Source organism: Parus major, chromosome 12, assembly GCF_001522545.3.
Source record: "Parus major isolate Abel chromosome 12, Parus_major1.1, whole genome shotgun sequence".
NCBI classification, from domain to species: Eukaryota; Metazoa; Chordata; class Aves; order Passeriformes; family Paridae; genus Parus; species Parus major.
In genome coordinates, this window is record NC_031781.1 from 5,217,650 (window position 1) to 5,241,173 (window position 23,524).

General features: G+C 42.0%; 1 protein-coding gene across 1 annotated transcript in view; it reads left to right on the forward strand.

Annotated features, from left to right (window-relative positions):
* The first annotated feature begins 673 nt into the window (after nucleotides 1-673).
* SFMBT1 (Scm like with four mbt domains 1) overlaps nucleotides 674-23,524 on the forward strand; it is a 35,639-nt gene continuing 12,788 nt past the window's right edge. Inside the window, exons 1-13 of the mRNA XM_033517504.1 lie at nucleotides 674-967; nucleotides 7,263-7,357; nucleotides 11,416-11,656; nucleotides 12,025-12,113; nucleotides 13,036-13,282; nucleotides 13,989-14,086; nucleotides 14,858-14,959; nucleotides 15,822-15,972; nucleotides 17,804-17,886; nucleotides 19,800-19,926; nucleotides 20,596-20,709; nucleotides 22,081-22,123; nucleotides 23,015-23,079. Coding sequence (XP_033373395.1) covers nucleotides 940-967; nucleotides 7,263-7,357; nucleotides 11,416-11,656; nucleotides 12,025-12,113; nucleotides 13,036-13,282; nucleotides 13,989-14,086; nucleotides 14,858-14,959; nucleotides 15,822-15,972; nucleotides 17,804-17,886; nucleotides 19,800-19,926; nucleotides 20,596-20,709; nucleotides 22,081-22,123; nucleotides 23,015-23,079 — 1,483 coding nt within the window. The 5' untranslated portion in view covers nucleotides 674-939. The remainder of the gene's footprint in view (nucleotides 968-7,262; nucleotides 7,358-11,415; nucleotides 11,657-12,024; nucleotides 12,114-13,035; nucleotides 13,283-13,988; nucleotides 14,087-14,857; nucleotides 14,960-15,821; nucleotides 15,973-17,803; nucleotides 17,887-19,799; nucleotides 19,927-20,595; nucleotides 20,710-22,080; nucleotides 22,124-23,014; nucleotides 23,080-23,524) is intronic.

The window sequence follows — 23,524 nt, forward strand, 5'->3', positions numbered from 1 at the left end:
AAAACTCAAAATCAGAGACTTCAAATGTGTAGGACTTCCTTTTTATAAACCATTGTTATTCAAAATGTGTTTATTTCAGAAGTACAGCCTATGTTTCTTAGAACCTGATTTTTAGTCTTCTATATTATTTCAGGTATCTCAAAACAGGTACTTCACAGACATTCAACAAGAATGCAATGACTTTTTGAAATTACCTTTTTCTTACTAGAGTTTTCAAGCCAATAATCTTTCTGGATTTATGGATTTTATGTATTTGGATTTATGGTATTTATGTATTTTTTTCTTGTTTTATAGCCACTCATCTCTTTGATTTCTATAAAGATGTCAGTCAAAGTGTGTTAATTGTAAAGAAACATGTCACCCACACTCTTACTTACTATACAGCTTTGCTTTAGTGAAGAATTTTGTAACGAAACAAAACCTGTGGTTCACTGCCAATGAACTGGTGGTCTTGCTTTAGGCCTGTTTTTACTCATTTTCTACCACCATCAGGAAAGAATTGTTTTATTGCTGATAGGAATAGGTTTGTAAATTGGATATTAGGAAGGAATTCTCAGCTGTGAGGGTGGTGAGGACCTGGCACAAGGTGCCCAGAGAAGCTGTGGCTGCCACATCCCTGGAAATGTCCAAGGCTGGGTGGGATGGGACCTGAGCAACCTGGGACAGTGAAAGGTGTCCCTGCTCATGGCAGGGGATTGGAAGGAGATGATCTTCGAGTTCTTTTCCAACCCAAACCACTCTAGAGTTCTAGCTTAAAAGTAGCTAAAAATCCCAGGAAGATTTTCTTACCAGGTGTTCCTTTCAGGTGTTTTCCAGGATCTCTTCTTGAATGTCCCGGCTGCTGTCGAAGGCGGGAGGCAACTCATGACCACCAAACAGTGACAGCCTTGGACTCCCCTGCTTCTGGCTGCTGGCAGCAACCACTGGGCTCCTGTGGAGATGAATGGAGAACAGCAGTATGATGCAGGTAACAGTCCAGCCCAGCTCCCTGGCCAACTTTTCTAAAAATATTAGCAATGTGGAAGAAAGATGAGTGCAGTGAGTGTCTCACAGGGCATGTGCCTGGTGCTGTACACGGGGAGAAACTCCAGTCTCACAGATTCTGGATTCTGTTCTGGCTGCAGGGCTGTCATGGCTGTGTTTGTTACTGCTCTGTATCAGAGCAGGGTGTATCACTGCCTTAAAGGGAAACAAAATCTGGCCCACCATGGTGGTTGTGTTTTCTAGAAGCTATGACTTTCCTTTTTGTGGCACCACTATGAGATGGGCTTATGAAAAGCTTGGTGGTGTTAACACTTACTATTGTCAGGCATTTATCTTTCAGAGTGGTTAATACCTAGTTCTGTCCTTGTGTTCATTTGTTAACATTTTGGCAAGCTTTTGCTGCTGTTTGAAAAAGTCAGATAACTGAGGCTGTTAGCTGCCATTGTAATCTGTCCTGTTTTCCTGAAGTGCCTTGGTCTGTCCTCTTTGATAAGCTTGTGATATCAATACCTAACCTCCTGCAGAGAGGTGTATTATGATAAATCAGCTCAGGTTTTGGATCACCTTGGAACACCAAGCCAGGAAGAGTGTTAGTTTGCGGTGGCTGGGAATACTAACAGCTTCCTGAAATGGTTCTGGAATTGTGAGGGTAGGGATCATCCATTTTCTCTGTCTTGCCTGATGTGGCTTGTCCCTTTTCTTTGAGGAGGTTCCTACCTATTACAGTTTATTAAATTATTATTAAAGCAAATTTTAATTTGTAATTATCAGTGTAAAGAATTGATCAGGATTTTATCTGAGTATTACTTTCTTTTGATACTTGTCTAACAAGCTGCTCTTCTCATAGGACAATCCGCTATTGGTAATTTTTGTACCTTTACTTTAAGGAAATCTAATTGTTGTTAGTGTTGCTGAAGAAATATTAAATATAATTTTAATCCATAGTGTTTTTTAGGAAAATGCTATCATCTTCTTTATCATGCTGAAATATGCTTCTTGAGTATTAATTACAGCAAGTCAGTCAAGTTGTTGTCGATGTTATATCCTCAAATAATCAAGAAAAGGCATCATGGATATGGCTGTAGAATTTCTCCTGGCACATGCAAATACTTTTTCTTTCTTTAGTAGAAACTGCAGGCTTCTGTCACAGAGTGTAAGGAAGGGAGAAGAGTGAGGAGTTCTTTACATGGTCAGCAGTGGTGTGTCAACAGGTTGAGATAGCACATCCCTCAGTCTTAAAACCTTTATTGACATTTTTCCATCTTCCTCAAAAAGTACCAGGTCACAGAGTCCTCTCTCACTTGTGCTTTTGAATAGCTAAGGAAAGGTTTGATACTGGCTTGAAATTACTCGGCAGCTATTTCCCTGAGCATCCTTTTGTGCCAGGTTGAGTACAGGAGGCTGTGAAGAGCAAACAATAAATGATGAGAGCTTTACTTGCATTCAGAGATAGTTCCCAGCAAATGCCTGTGTAAGCATAAGCACACTGGTTCTGTTGTGCCCTCTAATACTATTTTCTGAAGTGCTTTTGAGTTACACCAGTCCAAGCCACTGCTGGAACATTGCCTTCATATTCTTTGTCTGGTGTAATTTTCTTCCACTTAATAATTTTCATCATCTTTTGGAGATTCTCCTATTTTTCTGGTTTTACATCCAGGCCCTCTGGTTTCGAGAACCTGGACAGAGCTCAGGGTTGTTGGTTATGACGCTCCCTTGCACTATGTGGGGAAGACAACTTTTATTCTTGTCACAGTCTTTCTCAACTCCTGAAATTCCAACCTGTCTTTATTTATTCATGGCCTCGCAGCTGGTGGAGATGAAAAAGATTAACTGTTATTAAAATCAGATTGAACTATATCTACATTTCAGGGTGAGAAACCTTTGGGTTAGCCTTACTGAAGTCTGCAAGACCTTCAATTGTGATGTACTTAAATGTCCAATGTGACAGTCTTCTACTAAATCACATTAAAGATGCATGAAAGTTATTTGCAGTGAGAATTTAGCTGAAATCCAAAGATGAGAACAGCCTAGTGTAGACTGTTTCCATTTCAGATATTTTTAAGGGCTAACTTCCTTAATATTTCACTGCACTCTCCAGTCTAAATGGTATAATTCCATATTCTTTCTCTACCTGTATGTATCAGAGAGCAGCAGGATGTAATTTGTGATAAAGTTCAGAAAGAGTGAGTGTTCCCAATAATGCCAGTAGAAGTAATGAGAAATGGGAAGTGATGCATGTGCCTACAAAACTGCTGATATTCTTACAGAGAATTTTCTCACCTCCAAAGTGGATGAATATTCTCTACAGAACCTCTGCAGGACACTTCTCAGATTTTACTTAAGAAAATGTGAGTTTAATTGGAAGTTCTTCTGACGCAAACTGGTCGCATGGTAAGGCCAGAGAGATGGGAATTGTGTCAGGTTTCTTCCCTTGCCTTTGCCAAAGTTATGCTTTGCCTCTGGGCTAATGTGCTGCTCAGTCATCCTGTCTAATACAGAGAAATAAGTCTCCACATAGGAGAAAGCTGAATTCATTTAGGGCTTGTAGCAATTAAGGATATGGGGAGAATGAGAGAGCATAAATATGTACACCCATGCAGCATTAGATGAATAAACTGTGCTTTGGAATCAAATGCATTAAATACAGTTTTTCTTGTTGTCATCTGTCACACTGATTTGCAAGTTTTCTCACAGTAGCTAGAACCTCTCCTGTAAATGTCTGAGGTTTTATTGAACATTCTGAACTCAGACTGATCAGGGTGTTTAATGCAGACTTATGGCCCCACAGGAATGTGGCTTCATTAAACCTGTGTCTCCAGGGATCTGCTAACCTGTGAGGATGGAGCTGTGCAGTAGGGTCTTGCAAAAAATACTAGCAGAACAGTTCAAAGGCTTGTTTTAAGCAGGGTTTGCTCTGCTGCCACTGTATTGCCAATAAAACCAGAAAAGTGATTGGATTCTGACTCTGAAAGTGTTACCAAGAGAGATGGTCCTTTGCTGCACTGCTGGAGTGTTTCTGCATTCAGATGTTGAAAAAAAATGACACTTCTTTGGGGGGCTTTTCTTTGTTTATATAGTCCTACCACATGCCACAATTAATAAGCTAATTAACTGCTCTCACTATGAATCCTCATACAGCATTTTTGCTTGGAGCTGTATTTTGTGAGGTTTTCCTGTTCCACATTGCTCCAGAAAGAGCTGTGCTAAATAACCTGGGCTGCTGCGGCAGGTTTGTGAGAAGCAGCAAACAGGATGGTTCAAACCATAGCTAAGCACAGCCCTCAGCTTGGGCAGCCTCTGAAAGGGAAGACAGTTCCCCAGCTCTGCTGTACTCAGTGGTGGAAATGACCACCTCAGTTGTAAAACCTCTGTAAAGTGTAAAGGCAAGCCGAGTTCAGCTTTTGTGAATGATGAACAGAAAAAGTTGTGGGTGCTTTTTGGATAAGTTTTTTAAAGTCCCTCTGACTGAAGGAAACTCCCTAAAAGAAAACAGTAAGAATATTAAATTTGCCATGAGTGTTGGAGAGGGATTTAGGTTGGTTTGTTTCAGTTTTGGTCTGGTTTTGTTTTTTGGTGGGGGTGGTTTATTGTTTGGTTGTTTTGGGTTTTGTTTTGGTGGGGTGGTTTTGTTGGTTGGGTTTGGTTTGTTGGGGTGTTTTATTTGTTTTTTCCTATGAAAACTGTGTTTCTAGTGCGCTTTTGGCTGTGCTGATGAGCTGCGGGTACAGGGCAGTGAGTGCAGCCCGGCCGTACGGGAAGCGCTGCTCAGGGCCCGGGATGCGCCGGGGGAGCCGCGGCCGCTGATCCCGGCGGGAGCCGCTTCAGCCGCAGCGAAAGGCGAAGGGTCACTGGAGCAGCAGGCAAACCGGCTTTCCTGGGAGCTCCTTGTAGCAATTAAGTGGCAACATAAGTTACTAATTGACCCTTTCAGTGTGTGAAGTGACCTGTGGCTCATTTAAGGAGCTTAGCCGCCCCTCCGGCAGTTATCTGATGGCAGCGGGCATTGAGCGCTCCGGGACAGCCCCGGCTCCCCGCGGCATTCCCGGAGGAGCCGCTGCCTTCCCGAGCGGCCAGAGCTCTGCTCTGCCTCCCTCCGAACATCCCCTCGCTGCCACGCCATGCAGGACCTGCTTTTTGGGGCTGGAGGGGAGGGAGGTTGTTGCTGCAGGGTGGTTTTTGTAGGAAGGGCGAGATGGTTTTCTCTGGGTGGGAGGAAAATTAGAATTCACTCCTGGCCACTCTGACTGGCCAGAGCTGGTGTTTGTTCCCTTTTGATGGTGAAGCTGTGAACTTCAGCTTTTTTACGGTCATATAAAAATAAAATTCTGTTTTAATGAGTTGAGAAATCTTAATCTGTTTTAACGAAACTTTGAAATGCAATTGTTTTTTCTTAGAATGGTTTGCAGCCAAAGCTCTGATCAGCTCCACCCTAATTTGCAGACAACTGTGGTCTGTGTTTTGACTTTTTACTCCCTAAAAAAAATTCTAAATAAAATTCCTTATTTCTCCAGGTAATTTCCTCAGTAAGTTAAAAATTATCCCTTAAAAGTGATGGTGATATTCAAGCTCTGAATCTTTTGAGCTCTTGGTCTCATGAAAGGCCAAAATAACCTCTTGTGGTTGGTTAAAAACAGACAAAGTTGGGTTCTGCAGAGATAAGAGCCTCTTTTAAAATAGATAATGTCATCAGCAAACAACAGCTAACTGAATATACATTTTTAAGTTTTGGGAAGTGATAATTCCTAGAGTCACAACGAAAAGTCAAAGATGAGCTTAACTTCCAGTCTGAAGATAAAACAAACCTATTAAACTCAAGACTTGTAGGTTTTTAGTCTATTTAACGTATCTCAGACTTTTGGACAAATATTTGTTCCTTTCTATTGGAGGACTGGGAATTGTTCCAGATCTTACTTAGCAGGTTGTTAGCCTGTCAGGGGTCTGATAAGGACATGTGGTGGTAATTAATTCATTTTTATTTTATGTGTAATGTTTCCTACTCAAACTACTACTGCTTGAAAGCTCAGTTACTGCCTGTCCTAGGAAAGGCACGGGGTGTGGGAAATGCCCGTGTCCTGTGTAGCCTTTGCTGAGCTCTCCTTGGGCTTGTGATACACAGAGATTTCTCTGTTTTCAAATATAAACAAGGTGTCAGGTTTCCTGGTCCTGAGAGGGGGAAAGCTCTGTTGTTCATTCATAAGGACAGCTATGGTGCAGATGGTGGAATCAAGCCTGAAAATGAAAATAAAAGCTCTGCTCTTGTGTGCTGTTGCTGCCACTCTGTTTTGTTGCTGAATCTGAACCCCTTGTGCTGAGGTTAAAAATGCTGCTGGCATGGGCTGGAGCCCTCCCTGGCCATCCCACTGTGTTCCTGCAGGAAAAATGTCACCTGACTGCCTGCTGAAATAAACAGGGGGCCTGAAATCCAACCTGTGCTGGCTTGGTGTCTTTTTAGCAAAGTGGGGGCATGTTGGAGAAAATGGGAATAAGAGAGAGGCGGGGATGGGGGCCAAGCCAGAACTGAAGGGGAGACCAGGGCTGGGGTACAGGCCTGACAATAATAATAGAAAATTTGACTGGTCTGTAGTGTGGCTTCTTACAGGTGCTTGCTTCCCTAGAAGCCTGAGTGAGCTTTGAACTGTGGTTTGAATGATTTTAGCACATCTATGCTTTAAATGCATCCCATAATGAGGTTTTCTTGGTCTAAAGAAGCTGTTACATCTTATGAACTGGGCTTTTAAAGTGACCAAGTTGAGTGGACTTTATTTTAATTTTGTCTCAGGTTGTTTTCTTTAGAACTACCCTGAATCCTTCTCTTTGCTTTTGATGTTTTAGAACAGGTAATTGTATACTATCTAACTTTAAAAATAGCACAGTCATATTTCAAAGGTGTTTTAGACTTTATTTTCAAATCTATTTCTAGTGGTATTGCTCTTTCCTGGGTGATTTTTAATTTAAAACACTAGCAGTCCAGAGTGTGTGGAGTTCTGAGTCTCTCATATTTGTTGATACAAATATAGAGCTTCTCCCTGCATTTCCCTCTCACAAATTGTAAGCAAATTTGTGCTTAACCAAAATCCTCAGGATTTCACTGTTTTCCAGACCAAGTCCAGCTTCAAAGTGCTGTTCACAGGCCAGGAAAGGCCAAGTAATGCTGTTCATTTCTTGAAATGTGTTCACTGCACACTTGTGTAGTCAGTCATTTGGAATTGAAGTGGGTTTTGCTGTGGTTTGTAGTAGCCTAAAGCTACTGATTTAGAAATGTTTGGCTTCTCTTCCAGATGCTGGTTCCAGTGTGGAAGAAATGGAATTCAACTGGGATGAGTATCTAGAAGACACAGGAGCAACTGCAGCCCCTCATGGATCTTTTAAACATGTGAGTAAGGGATTGTGTTTGCACTTAACATCTCCTACATTGTTTCTTTCATACACTAAATGTTTAGGCTATCTTTGCATGAGTTGCTTCTCTCAAATTTGGAAGACTAACTTAGAATCATGTTATTTTCTAGAGAAATGCAGGATTTAACCTTCTTGTTATTGTTTGTGTCCTGCTCTCTGTACATAGCAAAGGGTAACCCCACCCACAATTGCTGAAATCTAAGGAGTTAAAGTCTTATCTGCACCAGAAGATAAGCTTGATTTTTCTCAAGAAGCTCAAAATATCCAATCTCTTTCTTCTTTTGGTGATTGCTCCTGGACAACTGCTATGGAGGAGTAGCTTTAGAAAGGCATCAGAATAGTTCTTGAACAGCAGAATTCAAATTGCTCTCAAAGAAGGCTTTAATGGCAGACCTCAAAGAGGCAAGGAGAAAATAATAGCTTTGCCAAACACCCAACTGTAGTAGTTAGAAAACTGATTAGGATAATTGTTGATTAGGCTTAATGAATAGGATGAAGTCTTGATAAGCCCTTGTCTTTGCCCTTGGACATCTTAAATGTTTTCTGGTAAAGTCCTGGTGAGCAGTGTCCCACTGGGGGAGATGTGAATGTGAAATCTACCTTGTTGTACAGGGTCCTCAGTGAGGGTGAGCTGTACAGAGCTGGTGTCCAAACCTGTTGTTTCTCTTCCAACAATTAAATCACCTTCCAGACCGCCAGACTGGTGACTGTGTGTGACACATTGCTTGGAAGACACCCGTGGTGCTCAGGCTTTTGGGTCCAAATACCATGACTTTCTGTATGAGAAAATTTAAATCAGCAGGAAAACAGACTGAAGTCTGTTTGTGAAGGATCATGGAGCATTTTGAGTCCAAGAGTAACCTGGAGAAATGAAGACTATTAAATAATCTGTTAAAATATGTCAGTTGTGTTAGTAGTACAGATGCACAGAAAATACAGACTTCACAGAGGCTGTTAGATTCTGCACGTTCAGAATGGAACTGTTGGGCATTTTGTACCAGAGCTCCTTAGAATTTGGCTGGAGACCAGTGTTGATGTTCTCTGTAATAATCTTGGCATAAAATTCTGAGAAGTTATTGCTGACACTGAATTGACAGGCAGAGGGAGGAGCGTATTTATATCAGTCTCACTGTTAATAGAAATGCAGGAGTGCAAGGTCACATGCTGGGGGTTTCTGCGGTCCATTGGGAGGTAGTGTGTTGGAAAAGGTGGAGAAGAGAGCCTCACTGCCTCCCAGTGGAGAGTGACAGGCTGTCTTTGTGAGAGAGCACTGAGACAAGGTTAGTGTGATTCCAGGATACATCAGGTGAGTGACTGCACTGGTGTGGCTGTGCTGCTGACTCTGGTCCCTCCAGCTCAAATCTGTAGTCCCAGTTTCTTGACTTTGAGAATGACATATTTTTATAATCCACCATCAGGTGAGCTAACAAACTTTACTCTCAAAAAAAGAGTGGAAAAATCTGATCTGAAGAATAGTATTAGCACAAGAGCAAATGAACATATATGATTAATTAATATAAATGTATTTTTAAATGTAACTGTATGGTTTTAGTTCGATGCTTTTTAAATACTGAAGCAGTGAGCTCCCATTATGAGTTGTGGGTGAGAACTATCTTGTGTTGTAGAATGAGAGTACAGGTCAGGTTAAGAAAATGTAATCCATGATTGCACAGCCTGTATTAGTAAAGCACTGGACTTGCTGATGGGAGAGGTTACTTTTTATATTTACTTATATTAATTCTGGAAGTTTTGCCTTGCTATGAGTAAGATGAATTGGACAATTAAGCTACTTCTCAAATTAAGTGTGTTTTAATGTTTAATTTGTTAGCATTTTAAAAATTAAACAATATCAAGATAAAAGTGATGTTTGGTATAAAATGTAGCAGGAAAAAGAACTTAACAGAAGCCTGGAGCTGTAATGAATGCCAGTGTTGTTACTGCTCCCAAGTCTAAATACATCTCTAGAACTGAATGCTATTTTAAATTCCTTTCTGCCTTTTAAAACATGAAAAAGAAGTTGGTGTTCTGCATCATCTGAACACATGTATTTGCTGTGGGTTCTTGCATGCCCTTTTATCCTTTTTGTCTGTTCCTTACCAATATCTCCCCCTGGACTGAGTCACCTCCCCTGGGCCTGGCTTGTGCCACAGCACAAACTGGGGGACAGCTCCTGATGGGAAGGGGAATGGGGGTTGGAGTCACAACGAGAGGCTCAGCTGCGTCTCAGACCCACTGCTCCAGAGGAGATGCTCTGAGGGTGCCCATCCTGCCCTGCTGGCCAGGCTGGAGCAGGAGGCTCCCTGCAGAATCCCACAGTTTGCTCCCTGCAGAATCCCACAGTTTGCTCCCTGCAGAATCCCACAGTTTGCTCCCTGCAGAATCCCACAGTTNCCTGCAGAATCCCACAGTTTGCTCCCTGCAGAATCCCACAGTTTGCTCCCTGCAGAATCCCACAGTTTGCTCCCTGCAGAATCCCACAGTTTGCTGTGCTTCCCCAGCCCGGCGGCGCTGGCGGGAGAGGGCGCGGGCAGCGGCTCCATCCACACGGAATTCCCAGGAAACGGCCAGGACACCTTAGGAAAGGCACCTGGTGGCAGGGAACGCTCCTCCTGCTGCTCTTGGTTTTGCTGAAACCTGCTCTCCCTGCCATGAGGCCTTGTTGAAAGATTGGGTATAGGGAGAGCACAGATTTCCTAATTCTTCAAATGCCGCTTTGAGCTCGAGGCCTTTCTCTCAGGAATCAGAACGTGAAGTTTTTGGGAATATCTCTTCAGCAAGACAAGTCTCTTTTTTAAGAGACACCCTCTATAATACTGCTTAAAAATGCCTGCAGATATTGGGTCCTGCTGATTAGGCTTTTAAGAAGAGATTTCTCTAAGTGAAGAGTATTAACCTGAAGGATATGAACAGTTAACACAAGCATATGCTTTTATTTCTGGTGGAGTTCTCTTATTTTTAGCAAACCAGTATGTGCTGGCTGCTGAGACTATAATAGCTATGGCAGTTACTGAACTGTCAGCACAGAACTGGGAATAAGTACTCCAGAAGATATCTGCTCCATCTGCATCATACTGAAAACGTTTCTTGTTGTTGGTTTAAAGAGGAAATGGAACTTGGGACCTCGAAAGAAAGAAAGAAAACACCAATTACAGTCAACTGAGAATGGGGAATTGACATGTCAGAGTTTTAATTAGGACTGAGATCCTGGAATTAACCACAGATCAGAACATTCTATAGAGAGAGCAGAACAGGGTCCATCTGGTCTTTCAGGATTGTTTGAGTTAGGAGAAGTTAGGGATATGAGAAACTTACGGAGTTGCCTTATCTTTTAAGTGTCCCATTTCCATGTCTCAATCCCATGCAGTCGGATTGGTCACCTGCACACAGCACATCCACATACAAACAGAGCACTCCCAGTGTTTGGTGCTTTATTGTTGTCAAAGCATGAAGAATACACACTGATTGTGTTCCATGTGATTTATGTAACAGTGCTGCATATAGAATTATTTAGGTTCTTGCACAGAGAGGTTAAAAATCCTTATTCTGCACTTTGTGCAGGTTTGTGACTTCCTAGATGAGCATGGTGGAAGGGACAGATACTGTTTACCTGAGGCATGTGTATGTGCTTTAAATGGGCTTTATGCCCAAAGACCTTGAATGACAAGTTTAACACAAGTCAAAGTTGTGGTGCTGAGCTTGGCCTTTAGTTGTGCTCAGGTTGAGAGCCCAGCTGTGTGTGGGAAAGCCTTCCAGTGATGCAGACAGGTATTGCCCAGGGCAGAAAAATGAATGACACAGTACTGCTTTAAGCTTGAAAAGATATTCTGAAATGCAAAGAAGATTTCATTAATGTTGATTCTGTGTGCATTCCAGTTTGGGTCCCATAATGTGATAAAGCTATTTCTCTGAAGAGACTGGTGGCATTTGGCTTGAGATTTTCAGCTAATGATCTTGTCTAAATTACTCCCTCTCTTATTCAGCAAAGTTTCTGAGAGGTGCCTGAGGACCTCTTGTGATGATCTTCTTCCTCTTCAGGTGGATACAAGTTTGCAGAATGGTTTTGCCCCTGGCATGAAGCTGGAAGTCGCTGTCAAGTCTGACCAGAACACCTACTGGGTTGCCACCATCATCACCACGTGTGGGCAGCTGCTGCTGCTGCGCTACGATGGTTACGGTGAGGACCGCAAGGCCGACTTCTGGTGTGACATCCTGACAGCTGACCTGCACCCCATCGGCTGGTGTGAGCAGAACAAGAAGATCCTCAAAGTGCCTGAAGGTACCAGCTCTGTGTGCAGAAACAGGGGAACACACCAAGGGGTGCTGTTGTCCTGTGTCAGCCGGGCAGGGAGCATGTGTAGCTGCTGTGGTGTGTAGGTGCTGGTGCTGTGGGGACAAGCTGAGGTTATCTGCTGTGTTTTCCTGAAATCCCATGACAGAAGCTTGGGGTTATCTTAATCATCACCATCAAAATCTACTGCTTTGAGGTTTCCTTTAAGTTTGGTTTGTTTTGTTTCTTTGTTTTGTTACTGGTGAGTGGCAGATTTTCCTGAATTAGGCAGCGCAACAGTGCGGTAACATCTTGTGTCTGAATAATCTTTATCTGGCAGGAAAAATCACAGTCCTTCTCTTTCACTCTTTGCTTAGGTATCAAGGACAAGATACCTGACCAGGAGGAGTTCCTTCAGCGGGTGCTGAAGGGGGCCTGCAGTGCCCCTGCTAACCTGCTGGAGGGGGTAAGTGCTGCGAGGGGCTGCATACTGGGTTTTGTCTTGGCTTTGCCTTTCATCATTAAGAGGACCTTATTTGAATTGTCAGTTCAATTCCCTTTTTAAGTTTAGGGAGCATTGTAATATGTTGTTGACCCCAGAGTTCCTCTCTCTAGTGTTTCCTATTTACAGTATTTAATTTTTATAGTGTTGTCTTGAAATATATCTGTTGCTGCAGGTTTGGGTTGTTCATTAATCCTGGCAAAAGAAAGACCTTTTTCAACTCCCTAAGGTTTCAATCTTCTTACGATTCTGTTCCTCCTCCATACAGCTCTAAAAAAGTAATGCTTTATTTATCTGGGTTTTATGTTGTCTCCTTTCTTAATTGACTCTTTCTACTTTGCATTGGTTTTTTTGGGCATTTTTCGCTAATGGTCACTTTATTGTTTCACTTAAACATTACATATTTGCTAGTGAAGAAGCAAATTTTTACCCCCTGCTTTGCACTTAAAACAATATCTGCACCTTGTTTCAGTGTCTGGCTGTAAAGTACAGAACATAACGGTTTTTGGAAAATGCCTCTGACGACATCTGTGTTACAGCTAACAGTTCTGTCTGTATGTTTCTGTCTAGTCATCTTTCCATGCTGGATGACTCAGTTTTAGCAAGAGGTTATTCATGTTTCCTTCAAACCATGAATGTATAAATAATAATGTCTCTAAAAGTGATAATGAGGACTTAAGTGAAATGTGTGACTGTATCTACAGGCAGTGCAGAAGCTCTGACACAAATGCTGAACATTGTCATTTCTGACTTGAGTTAGGAAGGGACATGGGTGTCTGTGCTTCTGTGTTCATACTTTATTTATGCAGACAGAATGTGTGTAAAGTGGGGGAGGTATGGCATTTGTTTTGTTCTGATGTACAGAATCATTGTATTCTTTTTGTAGCTTCACAGAGGGAAAAATCCGTTGGACCTCATCGCACCTGGCTCCCGACTGGAACTGCAGAACATCCGGGATTCCCTGGAAGCCTGGATAGTCAACGTGGTAGAAAATGTTGGTGGGAGGCTGAAGTTGCGGTATGAAGGCCTGGATGATTTGGACAAATTTGACCAGTGGCTCTTCTATTTGGACCCTTTCCTTCACCAAGTGGGCTGGGCAGCTCAGCATGGATACAGCCTGCAACCACCTTTAGGTACTTGAAAACACAGATCTTGTATGTGGTGATCAGAGGGTAGAGGCTGCTGCTTTAGTGCTCTGAATTGTCCTTCTGGGTGCACGTGGTGGTCACTTAATTCCTGTGATCTGACAAGTCCTGTACCTAATCAAATGTAGGTGAAGGTACAAATAGTCCTACAAGACTTTTTCACCCACTTGTTCTAAAGCTGCTAAATGCTTTTGGCTGTTAAAACTTTCCTCCTGTTTGTGCAAAGGAAAGAAGTGAGGAAGGGATTGCCTTCCTGATTTGGTTATTTTTGGTATGTTTGTTTTCCTGGGGTGATAAAAGTATTATAATTTTGGAGTACTGCTCAGCAGGAGCTTTTGCCACCCTCAAGCCTACTGGAATAATTTAGATACTGTTTGAAGATATGAAAATGTTCCTTAAAAGAAAGACCAAGTGAGTGGAAGTGGAGACAGAGGCTGGAACAGGTGGACACATCTTTCAGGCATGTCTGTGTCAGGGCAGGTCATCAGAAGAAGGAGGCAAAAAGTGGCAGAAATACAAAGGGATGGCTTATGAGCTTGCTGGTGATGTAACATATTTCCTGATGAGGGGAAATCTTGGGGAAAAAAAATTTGGCAGTTTAAGAGGGGCACATATCAAACTTTATTGCTATGTGTTCTGAGGGAAAAGAGGAAGAAAAATGACTACTCAGTCTTTCCCTCCCTTTTTCCTCAAGCCATTAGGTCCTTGAGGAGTGAAGCAGATTGGCAAGAGATCTTGAAGAAGGTGAAAGAGGAGGAGGAGGAGTCATCTGTTCCTACTGATCTTTTTAAGGTAGTTTAATGCTGTGGCTGATACTATGGCATTGCTATATTCCTGAGAAATAATACAGCAAAGTCAGTCACCCAAAATTCTTTCATTGTTTTGTTGTTTTTTAAAATTTATTTCCTTTCTCTCTCTGGTGTAAAAATGTGAGTATAAGGAAAAAGAATCATACTGATATCAATTCTTGATAAGTTAGACAATGCACCCATCACAGTTACATGAGTCATTAGTTGTCATGGTTCACATGTTTTAGACCTTCAGGTTCTTAGCTCATTTTTCTTAGCTTCATTTGGACCCATAAATAGAAGTAGAGGTGCTGTTGCTCTTGAATTTGTTGGTTCATTTACAGAGCAGGATATGGATAATTCTGGAGCTGGAGCCCTGTTCTGCAGGTTTCTGTTCAACTGGAAATGGAGTCCTGTGTAGTTCTCATTTAGTCTAGTTCATGAGCAGTGCTAAGGGTTACAGGGAAAAACCTCAACACATTTCTATCAACTTACAAAACCACTCTGTATTATCAAGTCTTGCTTCTGTGTGGAGAATGTCAGAGGAAGAAGTCACAGGGACTCAATTTCCTAAAACTCATCAAAAACTGTCAGTCTCAGGGGGCATTGTTGGCCTTTTCATTTAGAGAAGTTGCTGGTACCGGGACATGTTGATTTCTTGGAATGAACTGATAAAAACTCCTTAAAAACTCTTCCTCTTCAGTTGATTTATGTGAGGTACATGTCTTTTTTGATGGAGGAGGGCAGGTAATCACAGCAACACATAATTTTCCAGGATAAACCTGTGATTGGAGTGCACTCGTTCTCTGAAGGCATGAAGTTGGAAGCTGTGGACCCCATGGCTCCATTTGTTATCTCTCCTGCTACAGTTCTCAAGGTACCAGGGTTCTGAAACCATTCCTGCTCTAAGATTCAGTTCTACTGCTACTTCTGTTCTTAAATGCTCAGGGAGTTCTCATTAACTGGTTATCTTAAAATCTTGTGCTAGTTTTCAAATGAAGTGTTTTGTGTGTCTCCCTCAGGGGACAGGCTGCTTGATAAAACAACTGCTGATGGTGAAGCCATTGGATTTCAATGGAGGGGAAAAGTTCTATAGAGATACAAGCTCAAAAGATGAAATGATGAAAATTGTCAAACACAGATTTTTAAAATTGGGTGTAATCCCTCATAATCTGAGCATCCATCTGAAGATAGTTTTTTGGCATTTTGATTTTGCGAAGGTTATGTCATTACTGTGTACACATGACATTTAGATGGCCTGATTTCCAAACAAGGGGTTTCAAAGTTGAAATGAAAACTTTCCAACATGATCAGATGTTACTTTTCTTGCTATTTGCTTGTCCTGCTTCTATTTACTTCAGGAGTGTAGTGGGTTTATTTGTGGCAGTCCATCCTGGGACACAGTTCAGCCTTGTTGAAATAAGCAGTTTGTCACAGAATAGTAGGAAGACCACAAATGCTAATTTCTGTGCATTTTTCATGAGAAAATTTCCTAAAACATCTGATTACCTTAAGTGCTCAGACATTAAATTTTATTATTATTTATATTTGTTAAGTTTCTGGATAATGTAGATGAGTCCGCCGGTTTATAAATCCCAAAGATTCTTTTAATTTTATTTTTTTGTAACCCCCACAGTATTTCAAGGTAAAGGGTTTCCATCAGGCAGTGTTGCTGTTTAATAAAGTTATCAGAATGTGCATCTCACGAGAGTCTGTGGTTCTCTTTTGGCTGCCTACAGGTGTACAATGACAAATATTTCCTGATAGAAATGGATGACTTGAGACCCGAGCGTGCGACCAGCCAGCGCTACGTTTGTCACGTCAACAGCGCCGGCATCTTCCCGGTGCAGTGGAGCCTGAAGAACGGGCTGCACCTCAGCCCCCCACCAGGTATGTGTGTGCAGCCTCCTCCTGCTCTCACCCCTCTGCTCAGGACAGCACCTGAGCAAGACAATGGCACACAGCAGCACGAGACAGATCCAGCTCTGAAAATCAGGAGCTGTGAGTTTGGGGAACTGAAGTTTCCCGGGCACAAATGTGGATCTGGGAGGATGAGAGTGGCTAAGGATGCTGGTCATGCATAACAACCTGAACACTGGAATGAATGGAGTCCTGAAAGAAATGTTGATTTCAGACTTAATTAACATCATATCTGAAGCCTGTAGTCTTTGCATTGGATTTTTGCTTCTGGTTGGAATGGAACATTGTTATCCAACATTTTATAATATTTTCAGGCTATCTTATCACTCAGAAGTTAATGAGCTATTTTTTTTTTACCAATGGCCTATCAGGCACTGTTGCAGATTGTTGAAACATTGCTTCAGGACATAAGGGAATGGGATAGTGTTCCTGCTCTGCTGAAATATTTATTCATTTTCTCAAACTGGAAATGTCAGTGGAACTGTAAAATCTGGGCCTCTGCTCTCTTCTTCGCCACCTCACAATTCAGAATGTTTTGTTTTAGCTGCTCCTTACATCAAAGGAGCAGAGACCATAGGATGTTTGTGTCCTGCCTTTCCTTGGATAAGGTGTGAAAAGTGTCTCTGCCTGACCAGCATTTCCTAGAATTTTGCATGTGAAAAGTGAAATCTCACTTCATAGGCATGTGGCTGGAGCTGAAAAAGATTCTATGTTTCTATTCTTGTCCCCCTGGACATGGTGGACATTCTGAATTGTGTGAGGTCTCAAGAGCCCTATTGGCACTGGTAAAACTGAGAAAAATTAATAATTAAGTCCTTCTATGGTTCAGCCCTTTCTGAGGGGAAGGGTCACAGAATAAGTTAGAGTTTGGATTGCTGAGGTCATTCCTCAAACCCTGGCTTCAGTTTTGGGCCTCTCGCTGCAAAACAGACATTGAGGGGCTGGAGCATGTCCAGAGAAGGGAATGGAGCTGGGAAAGGCTGTGGAGCCCAAGTCCTGTGAGGAACAGCTGAGGGAGCAGGAGGTGCCTGAAGAAAAGGAGGCTTGTGGGAAACTTTGGCTTTCTACAATTTTAGATTGTCATGTTAATATTATATTCTTCCACTGGGTTTAAAATTTTGTTTAATTTCTTAAACTGTTGTCACAGGTGTCACTTTAAGGGGAGTGGAATAAGTGCAGCACTTGTCCTTGGTGATTTACTGCCAGCCTTAAACTGACATGGCAGCACACTTTTGTGCCCCATTCCCTTCAGTTATTTGCCTTTTGTTAGATCACAGGGGAGCCAAGTATTTCCCCCAAGAAGAATATAATTTTTCTTGGAAGGATTCTCTGTCTCCTGATGGACTCCTTGTTAAGACACTTCCCTTCAAACGTGTGCAGATCCACAGCTGTTATCAGGCTTGATGAGGCTCTTGGCACATCTTACCACTCTCTTTAATGACTTAGTATTTAACTTGTCTTTGGGAGAGTAGCATGTTGGTATTGTGCACATTTTGACTGCTCTGTTTTAAAAAAATAGTTTCAGAGCTGACACAACAGCATTTGCAGAAATTTCTCCTGAATTTCATCTGTACTCTGTGAAAAGAGTGAAACTGCTTTCCCGTGTTTCAGTTGGTGCCCTTGTCTGCTTGGCAGATTCATGATTCATGTTGGAGTGGCCTGACCTCACATGGCTCCCTGGAGCCCTAAGTCAGCTCACAAACCCGAGTGAGCCAAACAGATCTCAGTGCTGAGTGTGTCAGGTGGGTTTGAAATGAGTCTCAGCTGTTCAGCTCTAACCCTTGGCTCTTTGCTGTCCTAGGTTACCCTGGGCAGGACTTCGACTGGGCCGACTACCTCAAACAGTGCGGTGCTGAGGCGGCTCCCCAGAGCTGCTTCCCTTCGGTAAGGTTCTCCTGCAGGGAAATCTCCTTTGCTGCCTCAGTGCCACTCCTGATTCCAGGGAGAGGAACCTTTTGTGTGTTTCTTGCTTGAATTGCCTTTCCAAGTAGAATAGAATATTCCAGCTGGAAGGGACCTGCAATGATCAATTATCCCATCCAGTCCTGACCCTCTTCAGGGCTAACCAGAAATTAGTGTGGTGTTAAGGGTGTGGACCAAACACTGACAGGGATGGAGCTTTGAGCACCTCTCTGGGAAGCCTGTTCCAGTGTTTGACCACCCTCTCAGTAAAGAAGTGCTGCCCAGTGTCAATTGTGAACCTGTCCTGACACAGATCAGAGCCATTCCACACATCCTATCACTGGAGATCAGCACCTCCCTCTCCACATCCCTTGGGAAGCTGCAGGGAGCAGTGAGGTCACTCCTCATCCTCCATTTCTCCAAACTGGACATACCCAGAGTCTGGAGCTGTTCCTCATAGGGCATTCCTTCCAGCCCTTTCACCACCTTTCACCTTGTTGCCCTCCTCTGGACACATTTGAGCACCTTAACACCTTACCTGAGATAACTCAGGAGGCAGAAGAGATAAGACACTGCAAATGAGTGTGAACTGAAGTAGCTGCATGCAAGTTTCCTAGATAGGGAAGCAGTGGACCAAATGTTTCAGTTGTGATAAAGCAGACTGAAAATAAGTGTTTGTTTTGTAAAATTGAGATGTGTAAGAGTCCGTGGAAGAGACACAGAAGAGCATCAATCGTTGGTGCTCCTGTAGCTGTGGAAACAGGGCCTTTTAATAGACCTTATTTTCATTTACTAAGGGTACTCTTTCAATCTTCCATCCTTTCAGCTTGAAAAATTAATTCCATTGTATCAATCAATACAAAGTCATCTTAAATTAGTACCAAATAATCATTTTACATTAACCAGTGCCTGAAGGACGTGCAAGATTTTGGGCTTTTGTTGCTTCAGTGACGGTATTGCCGTCCCCCAAAGCACAATACCTCGTCAAGCAGAAAAGGGTACTATTAACACCTGCCTTCCAGTTCCATTTACCATACTTGGGCTATTGCAGTGCTTAGGGGGAGAAATTAGAATGAATAATTACCAGTTTTTGATGAGAGTGTTGCTGGCTATGAATTCTTGTTGCCCTTGTTCTGTCTTGTAAACTGTGGCATCTTAGAACAGGTCACTGAATTTATTATCCCTTTTCTGAGAAGAGTTGATCAGTGTAGGCTAGTTCCAGAATTCATAATGTATTGATCCTGTAATTACATTGCAGAGTGGCTCTGGGAAGAAGAGTCCTCTGTCTGGCTGGTATTTCTTATCTTTAATTCAAGAGCTCCAGAGCTGGATAAATACCTATTCTTATGTTTGAGGGATTTTTTATAATTTTTTTTTAAATTAAAATAAATGCAAACTATATTGGTGAATAAAGAAAGATTCAACTTATCCAAAAAATGTAAAATTAAAAGAAAGTTTCCTATTCTGCCTTCCAGAACTCAGATGAGGCAGAAATGTTATTTGCATACGTAAAGTGGATTTCTAAGTTAACATGATAGAATGGAGAACCTGGTCAGACTATTTGTCAGACTTATCACTCAGGTGGCAAGCAGCAGAGAATTTCTGATTGCTGAGAATGCACTCAATCCTTTCAGTGAGCCTCAGCATCCTTATTTTTTGAGGATGTTCTTTGCTAGGTCTGTCTGTAGAGCCTTTTTTAACTTGAATTCATTGTAGTTCCTAATCTATCTTATTTGTATTCAGCATACTAATTATCTGAAATCTCCTCTGTGATGAGTATTTTTCTGTGTTACTCAAGCACTGAGGGTTTTATGTGTTCCTCCTGTTCATGGCTTTCATATCCTATCCTGGATACACAGCTGGTGTCTCACTGAACTGTTCTGGCTTTTTCCTAGTTAACTTCTGACCATGGATTTAAAGAGAACATGAAACTTGAGGCTGTGAACCCAGTTGATCCTGAAGAAGTTTGCATTGCTACAGTCACCAAGTTAAAAGATTCATACCTCTGGCTTCAGCTGGAGGGTAAGCTGATTTGGGAGAAGAGAGGAGTGCTTACCGATCACTACACTTGCTTGTAGTGCCATCCCCAAACCTGAGGGGTATTTGGAGCAAGCTCACTCTGTGCAGACTATGGGCAGCAAAGCACAGTTTCCTCAATGAAATCACAATCAAAACCCACTCACATTGTCTGTTTCCAGTTTGCCTTGGCTGGCACTGCTTATTTAAGCCAAAAATGGCATTTGTGCGTTGCAGTGTCAGTGTTGGGCTCAGACACCGTGCAAAGTGCTGAGCGGGGCCTTGTGACAGTTTCACAGATGAGTGACTTGCATTCTGAGCAAGCTTTGGCCAGACCTGGGAAGGAAAGTTTCTTCATTAAGACAGAGTAAGCCTGTGTCAGCTGTTCTCCATTATAATCCCATTTCTTGATTGGAAGTACATCAGCATGCACTTACTATGCACTGTGCATCCCTGCTAAACTGCGGAAGGAAAATTCCCATCTCCAGCCTTTAGGAGGAAGCAAATGAGGTCAGGAAAGAATTTGGTCAGAAAAAGGGAATGAATAAATGATTGTTATTGTGTTCCAGATACACCATAAATCAAAGCAGCTTCACTAACAAACGTATAGTAAGCGTTAACCAAATAAGGGGTTTTTATGACTTGTTTCAATTTTTCCTTTTCTAAACTGAACAGGCTCCAAGAAACCTGTCCCTGAGTGTATAGTGAGTGTGGAATCAATGAATATATTTCCAGTGGGTTGGTGTGAGACGAATGGATATCAGCTCAGGCCTCCTCGCAAAGCAATAGGTACCAGTTCTCTTCTATTTGCAGTGTTGGGTTGGAGTTGGTGAGCAAATTACTGCAGAATTATTGCTGGCATTGCTGAATTTGGAAACATTAATTGTGCTCAGATAACCTGTGTGTTGCACAGCTGCCCCTCTGGCTGTTGAGGCCAGTTCCTTCAATAACTCCAAACCTCACAGTGCTGGCTTGAGGCTGCTGCACACTGTAGGGCCCAGTGGGGACAACCCATTGGCCATAACAAAGAAATCCTATCTGTGTATGAACACCCCCCATGCTCTGCATTTACTCCTGTCTGAGCTGTTCTTGCCATGTGTCTGACCCTGATACTGATTTTACACTTCACTTGGGCAAAGTAAATGCCACAACAAAACAGTGGTGTGTGTGTGTGCACACTTTGGAGACAAAATAAAGGGGACTGATTTTCTCAATGGGCCAGCTGGGGATGATCCCTAATGACAAAGTGCTGAAGAGTAAACCCTACCATTTTAACAACACTAGTAGGTAGACTAAGATAGTGTCTTCTCTCAGCTGGTTAGTGAGGCATGTTTATTAAAGTTCAATGGGGGTTGGAGAAACTGAAGGATTTGAGTGTTCATTAAGTAAGATAAGAAAATTTTTAGATATAAATGAGCTGTCATTTTCTCTAAGTCAAAGCAAGAGAAATTAATCCACTTGCACTGCCAAGGACAGATGAGGAAGAAGGGGGGATCCTAATTAGATAAAAGATGATTTGAAAACAAAAATCCAGAGGTTTGCCGGGGCCAAAGCCTGAAATTGCTGAAAAGGCATGAAGTTGCATTACCTTGTTTTATTTTACTACCTGATTGTGAAAGCCAGAATTAGCAAGTGGACCCATCACCTAAATGACTGACTTGGTTGCAATAGTGTTTTCCTGCATAGCAATTATCTTAAGTCATTTGTGTTTCTAAACAGCTGATTTCATTCCATTTCAAAGTTAAAGTTTTGAAGTTACCGTGCCAATAGAGCAGCCCTCTGGGACAAAAAACATAACCTTTGGGTGCTGAAAAAGAAAGCATGTTATTCCTTTTGGGCTGGTAGTACAGGTGGTTTAGGAGCTTTGATGCAAACAGAGGTACAGAAGTAATCTAGAATCTACTAGATTTTGTAGAAAACAGGACATATGTATTCTTGATTTAAAGAATTTTTTTATGGAAGTTGAAGTAAACCTGGTTTTCAAATTCCTTGGGCCAGTGTGCCTCTCGTGCAGCTGGGTCACACTCTGACACTACAGTGATGGGAACATAGATCTTTTTTCCTGTATTACTTAGAAGAAATGAGTCCATTATATGTATATTGCTCTAGATGCTTCATTTGTTTGCCTCTCATATTTTGCTCTTTTTTTTTCTCTTTCAGTAAACAAGCAGAAAAAAATTGCAGTAGTTCAACCAGAGAAACAGTAAGTAACACATTATTTGCTTTTATTTTTTGTTGAGGTTTTTCTCTTTATTTTTCAGTTGGAAAATGTGCTGTGTTAGGAAGATGTAGGTTTGCAAAAGTGCTGTACTGAGTGTTGAGACATTCCACAGTCCATTTGTGTTAATGCTGGTAGATTCTGCTGATGTTCAAAAAGACACTTGCACTACAGTAGGAGAGGATGGGAAGCTTAGAATTTGGGGGGATTTTGGTAATTGTTTCTTCTTGTATGAAATTTGGCCCAAAGTAGACAAAAAGAAGGGTTCTACTAATATCTACAATTAGTCTAGAAACTCTGTGTCATGCATGAGGAACTCAGTCTTGTGAGCCTGCTCAGATATGCTCCATGGAATGCTCACAGTTGGCTTTATTGACTCTTACAGCTTTACAAACACCAGAGCTGTCAGTAGTCCTGCCAGTGTTTGCATTGCTCCTAAAATACTGAGCAGACTGTTCCCCCATGTTTTGTAACTGGGATCCTTACCAGAGTACTGGAGTCATTTTGGTTGTATTTTGTTTAAATTCCAGCTTTTTCAGAATGCATAAGCTGAGACTACACTGCCTTGTGCTGTGAAATGTGAAGTTAAAAGGAGTCAGGGAATGTAAACTCCTGTGGGTAGCTTTGGGAGGTGTCTGTCACCATGGTGGCCCATGGACTTCAAGCAAGGAAGGATTGCTGCTGGCTTCAGCAGGACAGAAGTCCTTTCCAAATGGAATTTGGTAGTTTCTGCATGTTATTATGAAACAGCAGAGGTATAAAAAGCAGGTTAATAAGGCTGGAGCTGAGGAAAAAAATATAATGGTGTTTTAATAATGGGGAGGTGACTGTCGTGACTGTGTGTCTGTTTTCCCAACCTTCTTCTTTTCATTTCAGAATTTTGTCTTCAAGGACAGTTCATGATGGACTAAAGAACCAGGAATTGAACTCTTCTGACTCAGGTATTGATCACAAAGGTCAGGCTAACAAAGGCAATATCCTCTAAGCACCTGCTCAACCCTGTTAGGAGAGGGAAGATTAGGAAAGGGTTTGGAGATTTTCATCCCTTGATGATTTGTTGAGTTTCAAAAATGAATGAAACAAACAAAAACCTGCAGTTACTTTTGTTCTGCATTTCATAGGTGCATTAAGCCTGGAAATCAGATTTTTATACCAGAACATTACCCATTCAGCAGAGAGGATATGTGGAGCTGATACTGTGACCTGTGCAGGTGACATTTTATTGTCACCTGTTACATTTGATAATGTGGGAGAAGCAGGTGTGCTGTATCCATGCTCAGAGCTGTTGGATTCTGGCTTTGGGAAGCAGATTTCTCTGGTTTTTATGTTAACTGCATCATGGTGATAAACAAAACCAATTCAAACAGTAAACTGCTTTGTGTGCCA